The 18,622-nt window shown below is 47.8% G+C and overlaps 1 protein-coding gene across 1 annotated transcript in view; it reads left to right on the top strand.

Moving 5' to 3' along the window:
* metrnla (meteorin like, glial cell differentiation regulator a) overlaps positions 1 to 18,622 on the top strand; it is a 37,552-nt gene that overhangs the window by 15,099 nt on the left and 3,831 nt on the right. Inside the window, exon 2 of the mRNA XM_046333528.1 lies at positions 3,225 to 3,637. Coding sequence (XP_046189484.1) covers positions 3,225 to 3,637 — 413 coding nt within the window. The remainder of the gene's footprint in view (positions 1 to 3,224; positions 3,638 to 18,622) is intronic.

Raw genomic sequence — 18,622 nt, 5'->3', positions numbered from 1 at the left:
TTGTGTCCCTAGCCATTGAATTGAGATTCCACTTTGTCTCTGTACTGACGCTTAGCTTGTTTGATAGCCTTACGGAGGGAATAGCTGCACTGTTTGTATTCAGTCATGTTGCCAGACACCTTGCCCTGATTAAAAGCAGTGGTTCGCGCTTTCAGTTTCACGCGAATGCTGCCATCAATCCACGGTTTCTGGTTAGGGAATGTTTTTATCGTTGCTATGGGAACGACATCTCGACTTCTAATGAACTCGCACCCCTTCGTCAATATTCCCATCTGACGCTCCATGTCCCAGTCATGGAAGCAGTCTTGGAGTGTAGAGTCAGCTTGGTCTGACCAGCGTTGGACAGACCTCAGCGTGGGAGCCTCTTGTTTTAATTTCTGTCTGTAGGCAGGGATCAGCAAAATGGAGTCGTGGTCAGCTTTCCCGAAAGGGGGGCGGGGCAGGGCCTTATATGCGTCGCGGAAGTTAGAGTAACAATGATCCAAGGTTTTACCACCCCTGGTTGCGCAATCGATATGCTGATCAAATTTAGGGAGTCTTGTTTTCAGATTGGCTTTGTTAAAATCCCCAGCTACAATGAATGCAGCCTCCGGATAAATGTTTTCCAGTTTGCAAAGAGTTAAATAAAGTTCGTTCAGAGCCATCGATGTGTCTGCTTGGGGGGGGATATATACGGCTGTGATTATAATCGAAGAGAATTCTCTTGGAAGATAATGCGGTCTACATTTGATTGTGAGGAATTCTAAATCAGGTGAACAGAAGGATTTGAGTTCCTGTATGTTTCCTTCATCACACCATGTCCCGTTAGTCATGAGGCATACGCCCCCTCCACTCTTCTTACCAGATAGATGTTTGTTTCTGTCGGCGCTATGCGTGGAGAAACCAGTTCTGTCTCTAGACTCCCCCTCTCCCCTCTCCTCTCCCTTCATCCAGTTCTGTCTCTAGACTCCCCCTCTCCCCTCTCCTCTCCCTTCATCCAGTTCTGTCTCTAGACTCCCCCTCTCCTCTCTCCTCTCTCCTCTCCCTTCATCCAGTTCTGTCTCTAGACTCCCTCTCTCCTCTCTCCCCTCTCCTCTCCCTTCATCCAGTTCTGTCTCTAGACTCCCCATCTCCTCTCTCCCTTCATCCAGTTCTGTCTCTAGACTCCCCCTCTCCTCTCTCCTCTCTCCTCTCCCTTCATCCAGTTCTGTCTCTAGACTCCCCCTCTCCTCTCTCCTCTCTCCTCTCCCTTCATCCAGTTCTGTCTCTAGACTCCCCCTCTCCTCTCTCCTCTCTCCTCTTCCTTCATCCAGTTCTGTCTCTAGACTTCCCCTCTCCTCTCTCCTCTCCCTTCATCCAGTTCTGTCTCTAGCCTTCCTCTCTCCGACCCTGAGGCAGCCTGCCAGGCAGTCAGTCGTGTGTTGCCAGAGCGCTGAGCCCAGAAGGAACAATGTGCCATAAGACGAGTGTGTTGGGGCTGAGGTCAGTTGAGTCATGTCGAGGCAGGGCGTGTTGGGGCTGAGGTCAGTTGAGTCATGTCGAGGCAGGGCGTGTTGGGGCTGAGGTCAGTTGAGTCATGTCGAGGCAGGGCGTGTTGGGGCTGAGGTCAGTTGAGCCATGTCGAGGCAGGGTGTTGGGGCTGAGGTCAGTTGAGTCATGTCGAGGCAGGGTGTGTTGGGGCTGAGGTCAGTTGAGCCATGTCGAGGCAGGGTGTGTTGGGGCTGAGGTCAGTTGAGCCATGTCGAGGCAGGGTGTGTTGGGGCTGAGGTCAGTTGAGTCATGTCGAGGCAGGGTGTGTTGGGGCTGAGGTCAGTTGAGCCATGTCGAGGCAGGGTGTGTTGGGGCTGAGGTCAGTTGAGCCATGTCGAGACAGGGCGTGTTGGGGCTGAGGTCAGTTGAGCCATGTCGAGGCAGGGTGTGTTGGGGCTGAGGTCAGTTGAGCCATGTCGAGGCAGGGCGTGTTGGGGCTGAGGTCAGTTGAGCCATGTCGAGGCAGGGCGTGTTGGGGCTGAGGTCAGTTGAGCCATGTCGAGGCAGGGCGTGTTGGGGCTGAGGTCAGTTGAGCCATGTCGAGGCAGGGTGTGTTGGGGCTGAGGTCAGTTGAGCCATGTCGAGGCAGGGTGTGTTGGGGCTGAGGTCAGTTGAGCCATGTCGAGGCAGGGTGTGTTGGGGCTGAGGTCAGTTGAGCCATGTCGAGGCAGGGTGTGCAGCACGGAGCAGCAGGAGTCTTAACGCTTTGTCTAAGTGTATTAAACCACCACCTGGCAACACACACACTTCATCTATTCCCTACATAGTGCACTACTTTAGACCAGAGACCTATTCCCTATATAGTGCACTACATTAGACCAGAGCCCTATCCCCTACATAGTGCACTACTTTAGACCAGAGCCCCTATTCCCTATATAGTGCACTACGTTAGACCAGAGCCCTATTCCCTACATAGTGCACTACGTTAGACCAGAGCCCTATTCCCTATATAGTGCACTACGTTAGACCAGAGCCTTATATAGGGAATAGGGAATAGTTTCCATTTGAAGCACAGAGCTGCAGTCTGTAGTCTACCTGTTTGATCGGAGGACATGATCACGTGAAGAGCTGGTCTGTAGTCTACCTGTTTGATCGGAGGACATGATCACGTGAAGAGCTGGTCTGTGGTCTACCTGTTTGATCGGAGGACATGATCACGTGAAGAGCTGGTCTGTAGTCTACCTGTTTGATCGGAGGACATGATCACGTGAAGAGCTGGTCTGTAGTCTACCTGTTTGATCGGAGGACATGATCACGTGAAGAGCTGGTCTGTAGTCTACCTGTTTGATCGGAGGACATGATCACGTGAAGAGCTGGTCTGTAGTCTACCTGTTTGATCGGAGGACATGATCACGTGAAGAGCTGCTGTTTCCCTGTGAAGCTGCTCAGGATTTCCGAAAAGGTTTCACCAGTAGAAAGCTGACTGTTCTGTTGCCAAGTTCCAGACCTATTTCATTTGTTTTGCTCGGCGAACGACTGATTATCTCTGTTCTATATTCATACAGACCCTTTCAGACTGTTGTACAGGCAGTCACAGACAGTGGTTCATGGTTGGCATCTCTCACCCCCCCCCCCCCCCCCAAAAAAAACATTTTACTTCAGACCAAATATATAATTATTTCACACGTGTGTTAGGAATGTGACCATGTCTCTGTGTATGATGTGTTGTTGACCTCCTCATCCCTTCCACACTGACCTCCCCCTTTCCCTTCCAGTGGTCTGACCCATGAGGGCCACAGCCGTGATGTGGAGCAGGTCTACCTACGTTGTTCCCAGGGTTCCCTCCACTGGCTCTACCCTACAGGGGCCGTCATCGTCAACCTGCGGCCCAACACCCTGTCCCCGGCAGCCGCCCGTCTCTCCGTCTGCATCAAGCCCTCTAGGGACTCCCACGGGGCCAACATCTACCTGGACCGGGCCGGGAAGCTTCGCCTGCTGCTGAGGGAGCAGGACCAGGCCCAGGGGAAGGTGACCTGCTTCAGCATCCAGGACGGGTCTCTGTTCATAGAGGCCATACCTCACAGAGACATCAGTAAGAGAATCACCTCCTTCCAGTATGAGCTGGTTACAGAGAGGACCGGGGCTGGAGCTGGAGCCTTGGCTGGGGTGGAGCCACAAGCACTGTCTGGTGAGATACACTCCTATTGTTATTGTTGCTTTGGTCATTAAAGGGGAAGTTCAGTATGCTAAAGCACTGTCTGGTGAGATACACTCCTATTGTTGTTGTTGCTTTGGTCATTAAAGGGGAAGTTCAGTATGCTAAAGCACTGTCTGGTGAGATATACACTCCTATTGTTGTTGTTGCTTTGGTCATTAAAGGGGAAGTTCAGTATGGCTAAAGCACTGTCTGGTGAGATACACTCCTATTGTTGTTGTTGCTTTGGTCATTAAAGGGGAAGTTCAGTATGCTAAAGCACTGTCTGGTGAGATACACTCCTATTGTTGTTGTTGCTTTGGTCATTAAAGGGGAAGTTCAGTATGGCTAAAGCACTGTCTGGTGAGATACACTCCTACTGTTGCTGTTGCTTTGGTCATTAAAGGGGAAGTTCAGTATGGCTAAAGCACTGTCTGGTGAGATACACTCCTATTGTTGTTGTTGCTTTGGTCATTAAAGGGGAAGTTCAGTATGGCTAAAGCACTGTGGTGAGATACACTCCTATTGTTGTTGCTTTGGTCGTTAAAGGGGAAGTTCAGTATGGCTAAAGCACAGTCTGGTGAGATGCACTCCTATTGTTGTTGTTGCTTTGGTCATTAAAGGGGAAGTTCAGTATGGCTAAAGCACTGTCTGGTGAGATACACTCCTATTGTTGTTGCTTTGGTCGTTAAAGGGGAAGTTCAGTATGGCTAAAGCACAGTCTGGTGAGATACACTCCTATTGTTGTTGCTTTGGTCGTTAAAGGGGAAGTTCAGTATGGCTAAAGCACAGTCTGGTGAGATACACTCCTATTGTTGTTGCTTTGGTCGTTAAAGGGGAAGTTCAGTATGCTAAAGCACAGTCTGGTGAGATACACTCCTATTGTTGTTGTTGCTTTGGTCATTAAAGGGGAAGTTCAGTATGGCTAAAGCACAGTCTGGTGAGATGCACTCCTATTGTTGTTGTTGCTTTGGTCATTAAAGGGGAAGTTCAGTATGGCTAAAGCACTGTCTGGTGAGATACACTCCTATTGTTGTTGTTGCTTTGGTCATTAAAGGGGAAGTTCAGTATGGCTAAAGCACAGTCTGGTGAGATACACTCCTATTGTTATTGTTGCTTTGGTCATTAAAGGGGAAGTTCAGTATGGCTAAAGCACTGTCTGGTGAGATACACTCCTATTGTTGTTGTTGCTTTGGTCATTAAAGGGGAAGTTCAGTATGGCTAAAGCACTGTCTGGTGAGATACACTCCTATTGTTGTTGTTGCTTTGGTCATTAAAGGGGAAGTTCAATATGGCTAAAAGCAGAGACGGTACATTATGAAGATGCAACTGCTTCTCCAGTAGAAATTCCCTTTCACAATGTCATGGCGACATTGGCTATCGAAGCTCATGCACAGAAACACATCATCGGGGTGTAACGGTCATCTCACACTGAACTGGGCCTGTGCAGGCCGTCAAATCCTTGGTATTTTTGTTGGTATTTTATTAGGATCCCCATTAGCTGTTGCAAAAGCAGCAGCTACTCTTCCTGGGGTCCAACACAAAACATGAAACATGACATAATACAGAATATTAATAGACAAGAAGAGAAATACATCAAAATAAAAATACAAAGTCTACATATTTAATACCAATACACACACAAACTGTCTAGGCACTCCTTTGATATAAGGTTGTTTTTGACCAATGAAAGCGGGTCAGTTTGTCACTTTCACAACGGAGTAATAACATGTTCAACTATTTAAAACATTGTCTCCAGTCTTGGTTGTGAAAATGAACTTCTCATTGACTTCTTCTCGAACCCCAACCCTGGTCTGTTTGGTCTGTTTCACAAGCATGCCGGAAGTCTTGCGATGTTGCTCCTCTGGGTGTGGAAACTCTTTGGCTAAAGTTAACTGAAGTTTGTAGTGGCTGACGACAGACAAATGAACCATGGATGATAGTTTCTCCTGGTCCACAGACTACTTTCAGACTGAGGTACCAGCTAGCATTAAGGTCTAAAATCCTGAACTTCCCCTTTAATGCTAAAGTTGATGACAGTGGCAAAGTCGACAAATCCTAACAGACTCTCCTGGTTGGCCCAGACAGTGGATCACAGACTCTCCTGGTTGGCCCAGACAGTGGATCACAGACTCTCCTGGTTGGCCCAGACAGTGGATCACAGACTCTCCTGGTTGGCCCAGACAGTGGATCACAGACTCTCCTGGTTGGCCCAGACAGTGGATCACAGACTCTCCTGGTTGGCCCAGACAGTGGATCACAGACTCTCCTGGTTGGCCCAGACAGTGGATCACAGACTCTCCTGGTTGGCCCAGACAGTGGATCACAGACTCTCCTGGTTGGCCCAGACAGTGGATCACAGACTCTCCTGGTTGGCCCAGACAGTGGATCACAGACTCTCCTGGTTGGCCCAGACAGTGGATCACAGACTCTCCTGGTTGGCCTAGACAGTGGATCACAGACTCTCCTGGTTGGCCCAGACAGTGGATCACAGACTCTCCTGGTTGCTCTAGACAGTGGATCACAAACTCTCCTGGTTGGCCCAGACAGTGGATCACAGACTCTCCTGGTTGGCCCAGACAGTGGATCACAGACTCTCCTGGTTGGCCCAGAGACTAGTGGATCACAGAACCATCTAACTAATGTTGTCATTTGGGTGACAGATCAGTTTTTAAATCAATGACATTCCTGGTTGGCGTGCACCATATCCTGACTATTCCTGTTGTCTTATCCAGACACGGGTAGGTCAGAGAGAGTCAACTGGCCATTCAGCTGACAGTTTGTTAATCGCCAAACTAGGAAGTGGTTTTCTTTGTCTTAGTGTCTGTAGTCACGATGTAGTTCTGTACTGAACCATCTGCTGGAGAAAACATCTCTGTTTGTCTTAGTGTCTGTAGTCACGATGTAGTTCTGTACTGAACCATCTGCTGGAGAAAACATCTCTGTTTGTCTTAGTGTCTGTAGTCACGATGTAGTTCTGTACTGAACCATCTGCTGGAGAAAACATCTCCGTTTGTCTTAGTGTCTGTAGTCACGATGTAGTTCTGTACTGAACCATCTGCTGGAGAAAACATCTCTGTTTGTCTTAGTGTCTGTAGTCACGATGTAGTTCTGTACTGAATGCAGCCATCTGCTGGAGAAAACATCTCCGTTTGTCTTAGTGTCTGTAGTCACGATGTAGTTCTGTACTGAACCATCTGCTGGAGAAAACATCTCCGTTTGTCTTAGTGTCTGTAGTCACGATGTAGTTCTGTACTGAATGCAGCCATCTGCTGGAGAAAACATCTCCGTTTGTCTTAGTGTCTGTAGTCACGATGTAGTTCTGTACTGAACCATCTGCTGGAGAAAACATCTCCGTTTGTCTTAGTGTCTGTAGTCAGGATGTAGTTCTGTACTGAACCATCTGCTGGAGAAAACATCTCCATTTTGTAGATCTGTATTTACCAAATAAACTATTTTTGATATTCAATCTTCGGTTTATTTGTCTTTCCACTGAAGTCTGAGTCTCAGCGTTGTGTAATATTACGTTACGTTGACATTTGGTTCCCTTCCCACAAGTTAGTGTTACGGAGCCGGTGTATCATGGGACTGTGAGTTGACTTGGGGGTTTCATAGCGAACCACTGCCTTCCCTACAGTACCCTGGTCTGTCTGTACAGAGGGCTACAGCCAAACGGAGAGGGCCTCTCTGTCAAAACAGAGGCGTGTTTTCATCATGCTGTGTACCTGCCAACCCTGCTGGGAGGAGGTCCAGACCAGAGAGGCTGGTCGTTTCTTCCACACTGAGGAGTCATATGACTTCTATCTACCTCACATCTGTTTCTACTGCTTTCTGGGCTCACATGTTCATATCCTGCATGGTCAGCTGGCACAACGGGCAGATAGAGACTGATAAACCTAATGTAGGGGATCTAACACAGTGGTCTAATGGTTGTAGATAGTGTAGTTGGCTCTCCGTTGGTCTTAATGTCGTGCTGCTGGGTCCAGGATCTAATATAGTAGTCTAATGCTCAGGGCTGTTATGACCGGCTTGGTTTCCTGCGCTTTGTACTTCTGTGGTATGAGCTTGTGGTGTAATGTGGAGGCAGGTCCCTAGCCCAGGGGAGAGGGAGGGAGGGAGGGAGGGGGAGGGGGAGAGGGGGGTCGGCGGAGTCTTGTCGTGGACTCGGCAGCAGGGTCTAGAGGGCTTGGTGATCTGATTGCACTTGTTTGGCTCTGTTTTCTCTCTCTCTCTCTCTCTCTCTCTGTCCCTCTCTCTCTCTGTTTTCTCTCTCTCTCTCTCTCTCTCTCTCTCTCTCTCTCTCTCTCTCACGATCTCTCTCTGTCCTCTCTCTCTCTGTCCCTCTCTCTCTCTCTCTCTCTCTCTCTCTCTCTCTCTCTCTCTCTCTCTCTCTCTCTGTCTCTCTGTCTGAATCTCTCTCTCTGTCCCTCTCTCGTTCTGTCTCTCTCTCTCTCTCTGTCTCTCTCTCTCTCTCTCTCTCTCTCTCTCTGCCCTCTCTCGCTCTGTCTCTCTCTGTCTCTCTGTCTCTCTGTCTCTCTCTCTCTGTCTGTCTCTCTCTCTGCAGCTCTCTCTCTCTCTCTCTCTCTCTCTGTCTCTCTGTCTCTCTCTCTCTCTCTCTAGTTCTGTCTGTCTCTATCTCTCTGGAGAAAACTCTCTCTCTCTCTGTCTCTCTGTCTCTCTCTGTCCCTCTCTCTCTCTCTCTTCCTCTCCCTGTCTGTTTTTCTCCACTTCTTTCCAGTTGTCTCTGTCAGACCTGCTCTGCTGGGATTGAGTTGCTGTCTCCATCTCTCTGGAATGTTTCTCACACCAGATGTTGAGAGAAGGAACTTTATTCCTCACACTTTCCCCTTTTCTCTGTCTCCTCTCTCTCTATATATATCTTTCCTACATCTATATTTCTCCTTTTCTCTGTCTCCTCTCTCTCTATATATATCTTTCCTACATCTATATTCCTCCTTCTCTCTGCCTCCTCTCTCTCTATATATATCTTTCCTCCATCTATATTTCTCCTTCTCTCTGTCTCCTCTCTCTCTATAAATATATATCTTTCCTACATCTATATTTCTCCTTCTCTCTGTCTCCTCTCTCTCTATATATATATATATATATCTTTCCTCCATCTATATTTCTCCTTCTCTCTGTCTCCTCTCTCTCTATATATATCTTTCCTCCATCTATATTCCTCCCACTGTCTCCTCTCTCTCTATATATATCTTTCCTCCATCTATATTCCTCCCACTGCCTCCTCTCTCTCTATATATATCTTTCCTCCATCTATATTCCTCCCACTGTCTCCTCTCTCTCTATATATATCTTTCCTCCATCTATATTCCTCCTTCTCTCTGCCTCCTCTCTCTCTATATATATCTTTCCTCCATCTATATTCCTCCTTCTCTCTGCCTCCTCTCTCTATATATATATCTTTCCTCCATCTATATTTCTCCTTCTCTCTGTCTCCTCTCTCTCTATATATATCTTTCCTCCATCTATATTCCTCCCACTGTCTCCTCTCTCTCTATATATATCTTTCCTCCATCTATATTTCTCCTTCTCTCTGTCTCCTCTCTCTATATATATATATCTTTCCTCCATCTATATTCCTCCCACTGTCTCCTCTCTCTCTATATATATCTTTCCTCCATCTATATTCCTCCTTCTCTCTGCCTCCTCTCTCTCTATATATATCTTTCCTCCATCTATATTCCTCCTTCTCTCTGCCTCCTCTCTCTCTATATATATCTTTCCTCCATCTATATTCCTCCTTCTCTCTGCCTCCTCTCTCTCTATATATATCTTTCCTCCATCTATATTCCTCCTTCTGTCTGTCTCCTCTCTGTATATATATATATCTTTCCTCCATCTATATTCCTCCTCCTTCTCTCTGTCTCCTCTCTCTATATATATATCTTTCCTCCATCTATATTCCTCCCACTGTCTCCTCTCTCTCTATATATATCTTTCCTCCATCTATATTCCTCCTTCTCTCTGCCTCCTCTCTCTCTATATATATATCTTTCCTCCATCTATATTCCTCCTTCTCTCTGCCTCCTCTCTCTCTATATATATCTTTCCTCCATCTATATTCCTCCCACTGTCTCCTCTCTCTCTATATATATCTTTCCTCCATCTATATTCCTCCTTCTCTCTGTCTCCTCTCTCTCTATATATATCTTTCCTCCATCTATATTCCTCCTTCTCTCTGTCTCCTCTCTCTATATATATCTTTCCTCCATCTATATTCCTCCCACTGTCTCCTCTCTCTCTATATATATCTTTCCTCCATCTATATTCCTCCCACTGTCTCCTCTCTCTCTATATATATCTTTCCTCCATCTATATTCCTCCTTCTCTCTGTCTCCTCTCTCTATATATATATCTTTCCTCCATCTATATTCCTCCCACTGTCTCCTCTCTCTCTATATATATCTTTCCTCCATCTATATTCCTCCTTCTCTCTGCCTCCTCTCTCTCTATATATATCTTTCCTCCATCTATATTCCTCCTTCTCTCTGCCTCCTCTCTCTCTATATATATCTTTCCTCCATCTATATTCCTCCCACTGTCTCCTCTCTCTCTATATATATCTTTCCTCCATCTATATTCCTCCTTCTCTCTGTCTCCTCTCTCTCTATATATATATATATCTTTCCTCCATCTATATTCCTCCTTCTCTCTGTCTCCTCTCTCTATATATATATATTTCCTCCATCTATATTCCTCCCACTGTCTCCTCTCTCTCTATATATATCTTTCCTCCATCTATATTCCTCCTTCTCTCTGCCTCCTCTCTCTCTATATATATCTTTCCTCCATCTATATTCCTCCTTCTCTCTGCCTCCTCTCTCTCTATATATATCTTTCCTCCATCTATATTCCTCCCACTGTCTCCTCTCTCTCTATATATATCTTTCCTCCATCTATATTCCTCCCACTGTCTCCTCTCTCTCTATATATATCTTTCCTCCATCTATATTCCTCCTTCTCTCTGTCTCCTCTCTCTATATATATATCTTTCCTCCATCTATATTCCTCCCACTGTCTCCTCTCTCTCTATATATATCTTTCCTCCATCTATATTCCTCCTTCTCTCTGCCTCCTCTCTCTCTATATATATCTTTCCTCCATCTATATTCCTCCTTCTCTCTGCCTCCTCTCTCTCTATATATATCTTTCCTCCATCTATATTCCTCCCACTGTCTCCTCTCTCTCTATATATATCTTTCCTCCATCTATATTCCTCCTTCTCTCTGTCTCCTCTCTCTATATATATATATATCTTTCCTCCATCTATATTCCTCCTTCTCTCTGTCTCCTCTCTCTATATATATATCTTTCCTCCATCTATATTCCTCCCACTGTCTCCTCTCTTAGAGAGAGAGGGAGAGAGAAAGAGACCAGGCTATATATATCTTTCCTCCATCTATATTCCTCCTTCTCTCTGCCTCCTCTCTCTCTATATATATCTTTCCTCCATCTATATTCCTCCTTCTCTCTGCCTCCTCTCTCTCTATATATATCTTTCCTCCATCTATATTCCTCCCACTGTCTCCTCTCTCTCTATATATATCTTTCCTCCATCTATATTCCTCCCAGAGAGGTCTCCTCTCTCTCTATATATATCTTTCCTCCATCTATATTCCTCCTTCTCTCTGCCTCCTCTCTCTCTATATATATCTTTCCTCCATCTATATTCCTCCTTTTCTCTGCCTCCTCTCTCTCTATATATATCTTTCCTCCATCTATATTCCTCCTTCTCTCTGTCTCCTCTCTCTCTATATATATCTTTCCTCCATCTATATTCCTCCTTCTCTCTGTCTCCTCTCTCTATATATATATCTTTCCTCCATCTATATTCCTCCCACTGTCTCCTCTCTCTCTATATATATCTTTCCTCCATCTATATTCCTCCTTCTCTCTGCCTCCTCTCTCTCTATATATATCTTTCCTCCATCTATATTCCTCCCACTGCCTCCTCTCTCTCTATATATATCTTTCCTCCATCTATATTCCTCCCACTGTCTCCTCTCTCTCTATATATATCTTTCCTCCATCTATATTCTCTCCTTCTCTCTGCCTCCTCTCTCTCTATATATATCTTTCCTCCATCTATATTCCTCCCACTGCCTCCTCTCTCTCTATATATATCTTTCCTCCATCTATATTCCTCCCACTGTCTCCTCTCTCTCTATATATATCTTTCCTCCATCTATATTCCTCCTTCTCTCTGCCTCCTCTCTCTCTATATATATCTTTCCTCCATCTATATTCCTCCCACTGCCTCCTCTCTCTCTATATATATCTTTCCTCCATCTATATTCCTCCTTCTCTCTGTCTCCTCTCTCTCTATATATATCTTTCCTCCATCTATATTCCTCCCACTGCCTCCTCTCTCTCTATATATATCTTTCCTCCATCTATATTCCTCCTTCTCTCTGTCTCCTCTCTCTCTATATATATCTTTCCTCCATCTATATTCCTCCCACTGTCTCCTCTCTCTCTATATATATCTTTCCTCCATCTATATTCCTCCTTCTCTCTGCCTCCTCTCTCTATATATATATATATATATATCTTTCCTCCATCTATATTCCTCCTTCTCTCTGCCTCCTCTCTCTCTATATATATCTTTCCTCCATCTATATTCCTCCCACTGTCTCCTCTCTCTCTATATATATCTTTCCTCCATCTATATTCCTCCTTCTCTCTGCCTCCTCTCTCTCTATATATATCTTTCCTCCATCTATATTCCTCCCACTGTCTCCTCTCTCTCTATATATATCTTTCCTCCATCTATATTCCTCCTTCTCTCTGCCTCCTCTCTCTCTATATATATCTTTCCTCCATCTATATTCCTCCCACTGTCTCCTCTCTCTCTATATATCTTTCCTCCCATCTATATTCCTCCTTCTCTCTGCCTCCTCTCTCTCTATATATATCTTTCCTCCATCTATAGTCCTCCTTCTCTCTGCCTCCTCTCTCTCTATATATATCTTTCCTCCATCTATATTCCTCCTTCTCTCTGCCTCCTCTCTCTCTATATATGGCTTTCCTCCATCTAGATTCCTCCTTCTCTCTGCCTCCTCTCTCTCTATCTTTCCTCCATCTATATTCCTCCCTCTGTCTCCTCTCTCTCTATATATCTTTCCTCCATCTAGATTCCTCCTTCTCTCTGCCTCCTCTCTCTCTATATATATCTTTCCTCCATCTATATTCCTCCCTGCCTCCTCTCTCTATATATATATCTTTCCTCCATCTATATTCCTCCCACTGTCTCCTCTCTCTCTATATATATCTTTCCTCCATCTATATTCCTCCCACTGTCTCCTCTCTCTCTATATATATCTTTCCTCCATCTATATTCCTCCCACTGCCTCCTCTCTCTCTATATATATCTTTCCTCCATCTATATTCCTCCCACTGTCTCCTCTCTCTCTATATATATCTTTCCTCCATCTATATTCCTCCCACTGTCTCCTCTCTCTCTCTATATATATCTTTCCTCCATCTATATTCCTCCCACTGTCTCCTCTCTCTCTATATATATCTTTCCTACATCTATATTCCTCCTTCTCTCTGCCTCCTCTCTCTCTATATATATCTTTCCTCCATCTATATTCCTCCTTCTGTCTCCTCTCTCTCTATATATATCTTTCCTCCATCTATATTCCTCCCACTGTCTCCTCTCTCTCTATATATATCTTTCCTCCATCTATATTCCTCCTTCTCTCTGGATATACTTTCCTCCATCTATATTCCTCCCACTGTCTCCTCTTGTCTTTTATTCCTCTTCCCTTCATCTCTGCGTCAGAGAGAGAGAAGGAGACCCCCAGAGAGAGAGAGAGGAGACTCTTCCACGTTCTTCTGTAGTGGTTGTGATCAGAGAAGGGTGGTATTGCTGAGCTGCCAGAGAGAGAGAGAGGAGACCAGAGAGAGAGAGAGGAGACTCCATTAGAGGAGAATGCATCTGGGAGCAGATGGTGTAGCTGGGGACACCATCTCCCCCTCTCCTTCCCTCCAGCGCTCTTCCATCCCTCCATCCCCTCTCTGTGAAGTGGCTGTGATGGGACCAGATGGTGTAGTTGGGGACACCATCTCCCCCTCTCCTTCCCTCCAGCGCTCTTCCATCCCTCCATCCCCTCTCTGTGAAGTGGCTGTGATGGGAGCAGATGGTGTAGCTGGGGACACCATCTCCCCCTCTCCTTCCCTCCAGCGCTCTTCCATCCCTCCATCCCCTCTCTGTGAAGTGGCTGTGATGGGAGCAGATGGTGTAGCCAGAGGGACACCATCTCCCCCTCTCCTTCCCTCCAGCGAGATCCCCTCTCTGTGAAGTGGCTGTGATGGGAGCAGACCGCGTGTGTTTGGCTGGGTACAGAGAGAGAAGAGACTCAGATCATGCCAGGCCATTCCTGTGGTGACCAGAGAGAGAGAGATCAGACATGTCTGAGAGACATCTGAGCCCCGACCAGAGAGAGAGAGAGAGAGGAGACCAGAGAGAGAGAGAAGGAGACCAGAGAGAGAGAAGGAGACCAGAGAGAGAGAAGGAGACCAGAGAGAGAGAGAAGGAGACCAGAGAGAGAGAGAAGGAGACCAGAGAGAGAGAGGAGACCAGAGAGAGAGAGAGGAGACCAGAGAGAGAGAAGGAGACCAGAGAGAGAGAGAGGAGACCAGAGAGAGAGAAGAAGGAGACCAGAGAGAGAGAGAAGGAGACCAGAGAGAGAGAAGGAGACCAGAGAGAGAGAGGAGACCAGAGAGAGAGAGAGAGAGAGGAGACCAGAGAGAGAGAAGGAGACCAGAGAGAGAGAAGGAGACCAGAGAGAGAGAAGGAGACCAGAGAGAGAGAAGGAGACCAGAGAGAGAGAGAAGGAGACCAGAGAGAGAGAAGGAGACCAGAGAGAGAGAAGGAGACCAGAGAGAGAGAAGGAGACCAGAGAGAGAGAAGGAGACCAGAGAGAGAGAAGGAGACCAGAGAGAGAGAGAGAGGAGACCAGAGAGAGAGAAGGAGACCAGAGAGAGAGAAGGAGACCAGAGAGAGAGAAGGAGACCAGAGAGAGAGAAGGAGACCAGAGAGAGAGGAGAGAGAGACCAGAGAGAGAGAGAGAGAGAGACCAGAGAGAGAGAGAGGAGACCAGAGAGAGAGAAGGAGACCAGAGAGAGAGAGAGAGAGAGACCAGAGAGAGAGAGAGAGAGACCAGAGAGAGAGAGAGAGAGACCAGAGAGAGAGAGAAGGAGACCAGAGAGAGAGAGAAGAGACCAGAGAGAGAGAGAGGAGACCAGAGAGAGAGAGAGGAGACCAGAGAGAGAGAGAGACCAGAGAGAGAGAGAGGAGACCAGAGAGAGAGAGGAGACCAGAGAGAGAGAGGGGAGACCAGAGAGAGAGAGGAGGAGACCAGAGAGAGAGAGGAGGAGACCAGAGAGAGAGAAGGAGACCAGAGAGAGAGAAAGAGACCAGAGAGAGAGAAGGAGACCAGAGAGAGAGAGAAGGAGACCAGAGAGAGAGAGAAGGAGACCAGAGAGAGAGAGGAGAAGGAGACCAGAGAGAGAGAGAAGGAGACCAGAGAGAGAGAGAGGAGGAGACCAGAGAGAGAGAGAAGGAGACCAGAGAGAGAGAGGAGACCAGAGAGAGAGAGAGAGGAGACCAGAGAGAGAGAGAGGAGACCAGAGAGAGAGAGAGGAGACCAGAGAGAGAGAGAGAGAGAGAGAGAGAGAGAGAGACCAGGAGACCAGAGAGAGAGAGAGACCAGAGAGAGAGAGACCAGAGGAGACCAGAGAGAGAGAGAGAGACCAGAGAGAGAGAGAGGAGACCAGAGAGAGAGAGAGACCAGAGAGACCAGAGAGAGAGAGAAGGAGACCAGAGAGAGAGAGAGGAGACCAGAGAGAGAGAAGGAGACCAGAGAGAGAGAGAGGAGACCAGAGAGAGAGAAGGAGACCAGAGAGAGAGAGAGGAGAGACCAGAGAGAGAGAGAGAGACCAGAGAGAGAGGAGACCAGAGAGAGAGAGAAGGAGACCAGAGAGAGAGAGAGGAGACCAGAGAGAGAGAGAGGAGACCAGAGAGAGAGAGAAGGAGACCAGAGAGAGAGAGAGACCAGAGGAGACCAGAGAGAGAGAGAGACCAGAGAGAGAGAAGGAGACCAGAGAGAGAGAGAGGAGACCAGAGAGAGAGAGGAGACCAGAGAGAGAGAGAGACCAGAGAGAGAGAGAGGAGACCAGAGAGAGAGAGGAGACCAGAGAGAGAGAGAGGAGACCAGAGAGAGAGAAGGAGACCAGAGAGAGGAGACCAGAGAGAGAGAGAAGGAGACCAGAGAGAGAGGAGACCAGAGAGAGAGAAGGAGACCAGAGAGAGAGAAGGAGACCAGAGAGAGAGAGAGAGAGAAGAGGACCAGAGAGAGAGAGAGGAGACCAGAGAGAGAGAGGAGACCAGAGAGAGAGAGGAGACCAGAGAGAGAGAGAGAGGAGACCAGAGAGAGAGAGAAGGAGACCAGAGAGAGAGAGGAGACCAGAGAGAGAGAGAAGGAGACCAGAGAGAGAGAGAGGAGGAGACCAGAGAGAGAGAGGAGACCAGAGAGAGAGAGAAGGAGACCAGAGAGAGAGAGAAGGAGACCAGAGAGAGAGAGAGAGGAGACCAGAGAGAGAGAGGAGGAGACCAGAGAGAGAGAAGGAGACCAGAGAGAGAGAAAGAGACCAGAGAGAGAGAGAGGAGACCAGAGAGAGAGAGAAGGAGACCAGAGAGAGAGAGAAGGAGACCAGAGAGAGAGAGGAGAAGGAGACCAGAGAGAGAGAGAAGAGACCAGAGAGAGAGAGAAGGAGACCAGAGAGAGAGAGAAGGAGACCAGAGAGAGAGAGGGGAGACCAGAGAGAGAGAAGGAGACCAGAGAGAGAGAGAGGAGACCAGAGAGAGAGAAGGAGACCAGAGAGAGAGAGAGGAGGAGACCAGAGAGAGAGAAGGAGACCAGAGAGAGAGAGAAGGAGACCAGAGAGAGAGAGAGGAGACCAGAGAGAGAGATAAGAGACCAGAGAGAGAGAGACCAGAGAGAAGAGACCAGAGAGAGAGAGGAGACCAGAGAGAGAGAGAGGAGACCAGAGAGAGAGAGGAGACCAGAGAGAGAGAAGGAGACCAGAGAGAGAGAGAAGAGACCAGAGAGAGAGAGGAGAGACCAGAGAGAGAGAGAGACCAGAGAGAGAGAGAGGGAGACCAGAGAGAGAGAGAGACCAGAGAGAGAGAGAGGAGACCAGAGAGAGAGAGGAGACCAGAGAGAGAGAGGAGACCAGAGAGAGAGAGAGAGAGAGAGAGAAAGGAGACCAGAGAGAGAGAAGGAGACCAGAGAGAGAGAGAGACCAGACCAGAGAGAGAGAGAGACCAGACCAGAGAGAGAGAGGAGACCAGAGAGAGAGAAGGAGACCAGAGAGAGAGAGAGACCAGAGGAGACCAGAGAGAGAGAGAGGAGACCAGAGAGAGAGAGAAGGAGACCAGAGAGAGAGAGAGGAGACCAGAGAGAGAGAGAAGGAGACCAGAGAGAGAGAGAAGGAGACCAGAGAGAGAGAGAGGAGACCAGAGAGAGAGAGAGAGAGAGACAGAGAGAGAGAGAAGGAGACCAGAGAGAGAGAGGAGGAGACCAGAGAGCGAGAGAGAAGGAGACCAGAGAGAGAGAGAGGGAGACCAGAGAGAGAGAGGAGGAGACCAGAGAGAGAGAGAAGGAGACCAGAGAGAGAGAGAGAGAGACCAGAGAGAGAGAGAGAGGAGACCAGAGAGAGAGAGAAGGAGACCAGAGAGAGAGAGACCAGAGAGAGAGAGAGGAGACCAGAGAGAGAGAGAGGAGAGCAGAGAGAGAGAGAGGAGAGCAGAGAGAGAGAGAAGGAGACCAGAGAGCGAGAGAAGGATACCAGAGAGAGAGAGGAGGAGACCAGAGAGAGAGAGAGGAGACCAGAGAGAGAGAGAGGAGAGCAGAGAGAGAGAGAAGGATACCAGAGAGCGAGAGAAGGATACCAGAGAGAGAGAGGAGGAGACCAGAGAGAGAGAGAACCTAGTTGCAACAACTGGAGCTGCCTTGCAAATGGCACCCTATCCCCTAAGTGCCTGGTCAAAAGTAGTGCAGTATAAAGGGAATAGGGAGGCATTTGGGACACATCCAGGGTCAGGGTTTGGAGCCTGTGGTGCACCGTATCCCAGAGGTTCTCTGGTGGCAGCCTCAGTCCCTCATTAAAGGCCCTGCTCCCTACTCGTTGCTCTGGGGACGAGGGGGGTGAGGTCGGTCGGCTACTCTGATGTCACTCTCCTCTCCAGCTGTTCCTAAGCCCCTGAGCCTGTGGCTGGGTAACCTGTGACCCCTCCCCAACGCCTCTTCAACCCCCCACCCTCACCCTCCCCTCACCCCCTCCTCAGTGACCTCAACCTGGACTTCAGACAAACCTGTCTAAAAAATGATCTCCCTGTCTGGAAACATGCCTACGGGTCACATGGTCTCGTCTGTAAGTGGTTTGTGAACAGGGCAGAGGTGGCCGGGCAGCGCAGGGCTGTAGAGATGGGGCTCTCGTCTCAGTAACACCCAGGTCTAGTTTATATAGGGCTTGTAATGTCTTTAAAGACTGCTTATCATTCGTTTATATCCCGTATGTAAAGGGTTGTATAAAGAGTTACCATGGTTATATCTGAATGGAACAGATATATGTGGTCATGTGAATCCTTGAATTATAATGTGTTCTTGATGTTATTTACCTGTTTGAATAGAGAGTTGTTCTCGGCCCTGTGAGAGAGACGAAGTGTTCAGTCCACCTGGGCTAACAGACAGAATACACAGTCAGCCAGTCAGCCAGTCAGACAGCCAGCCAGCCAGCCAGCCAGCCAGCCAGCCAGCCAGCCAGTTAGCCAGTCAGCCAGCCAGTCAGCCAGTTAGCCAGCCAGTCAGCTAGCCAGTCAGCCAGCCAGCCAGTTAGCCAGTCAGCCAGCCAGTTAGCCAGCCAGTTAGCCAGCCAGTTAGTCAGCCA

This window comes from Oncorhynchus gorbuscha, unplaced genomic scaffold (assembly GCF_021184085.1).
Source record: "Oncorhynchus gorbuscha isolate QuinsamMale2020 ecotype Even-year unplaced genomic scaffold, OgorEven_v1.0 Un_scaffold_454, whole genome shotgun sequence".
Lineage (NCBI taxonomy): Eukaryota > Metazoa > Chordata > Actinopteri > Salmoniformes > Salmonidae > Oncorhynchus > Oncorhynchus gorbuscha.
This window is presented reverse-complemented; position numbering and strand designations above follow the sequence as displayed.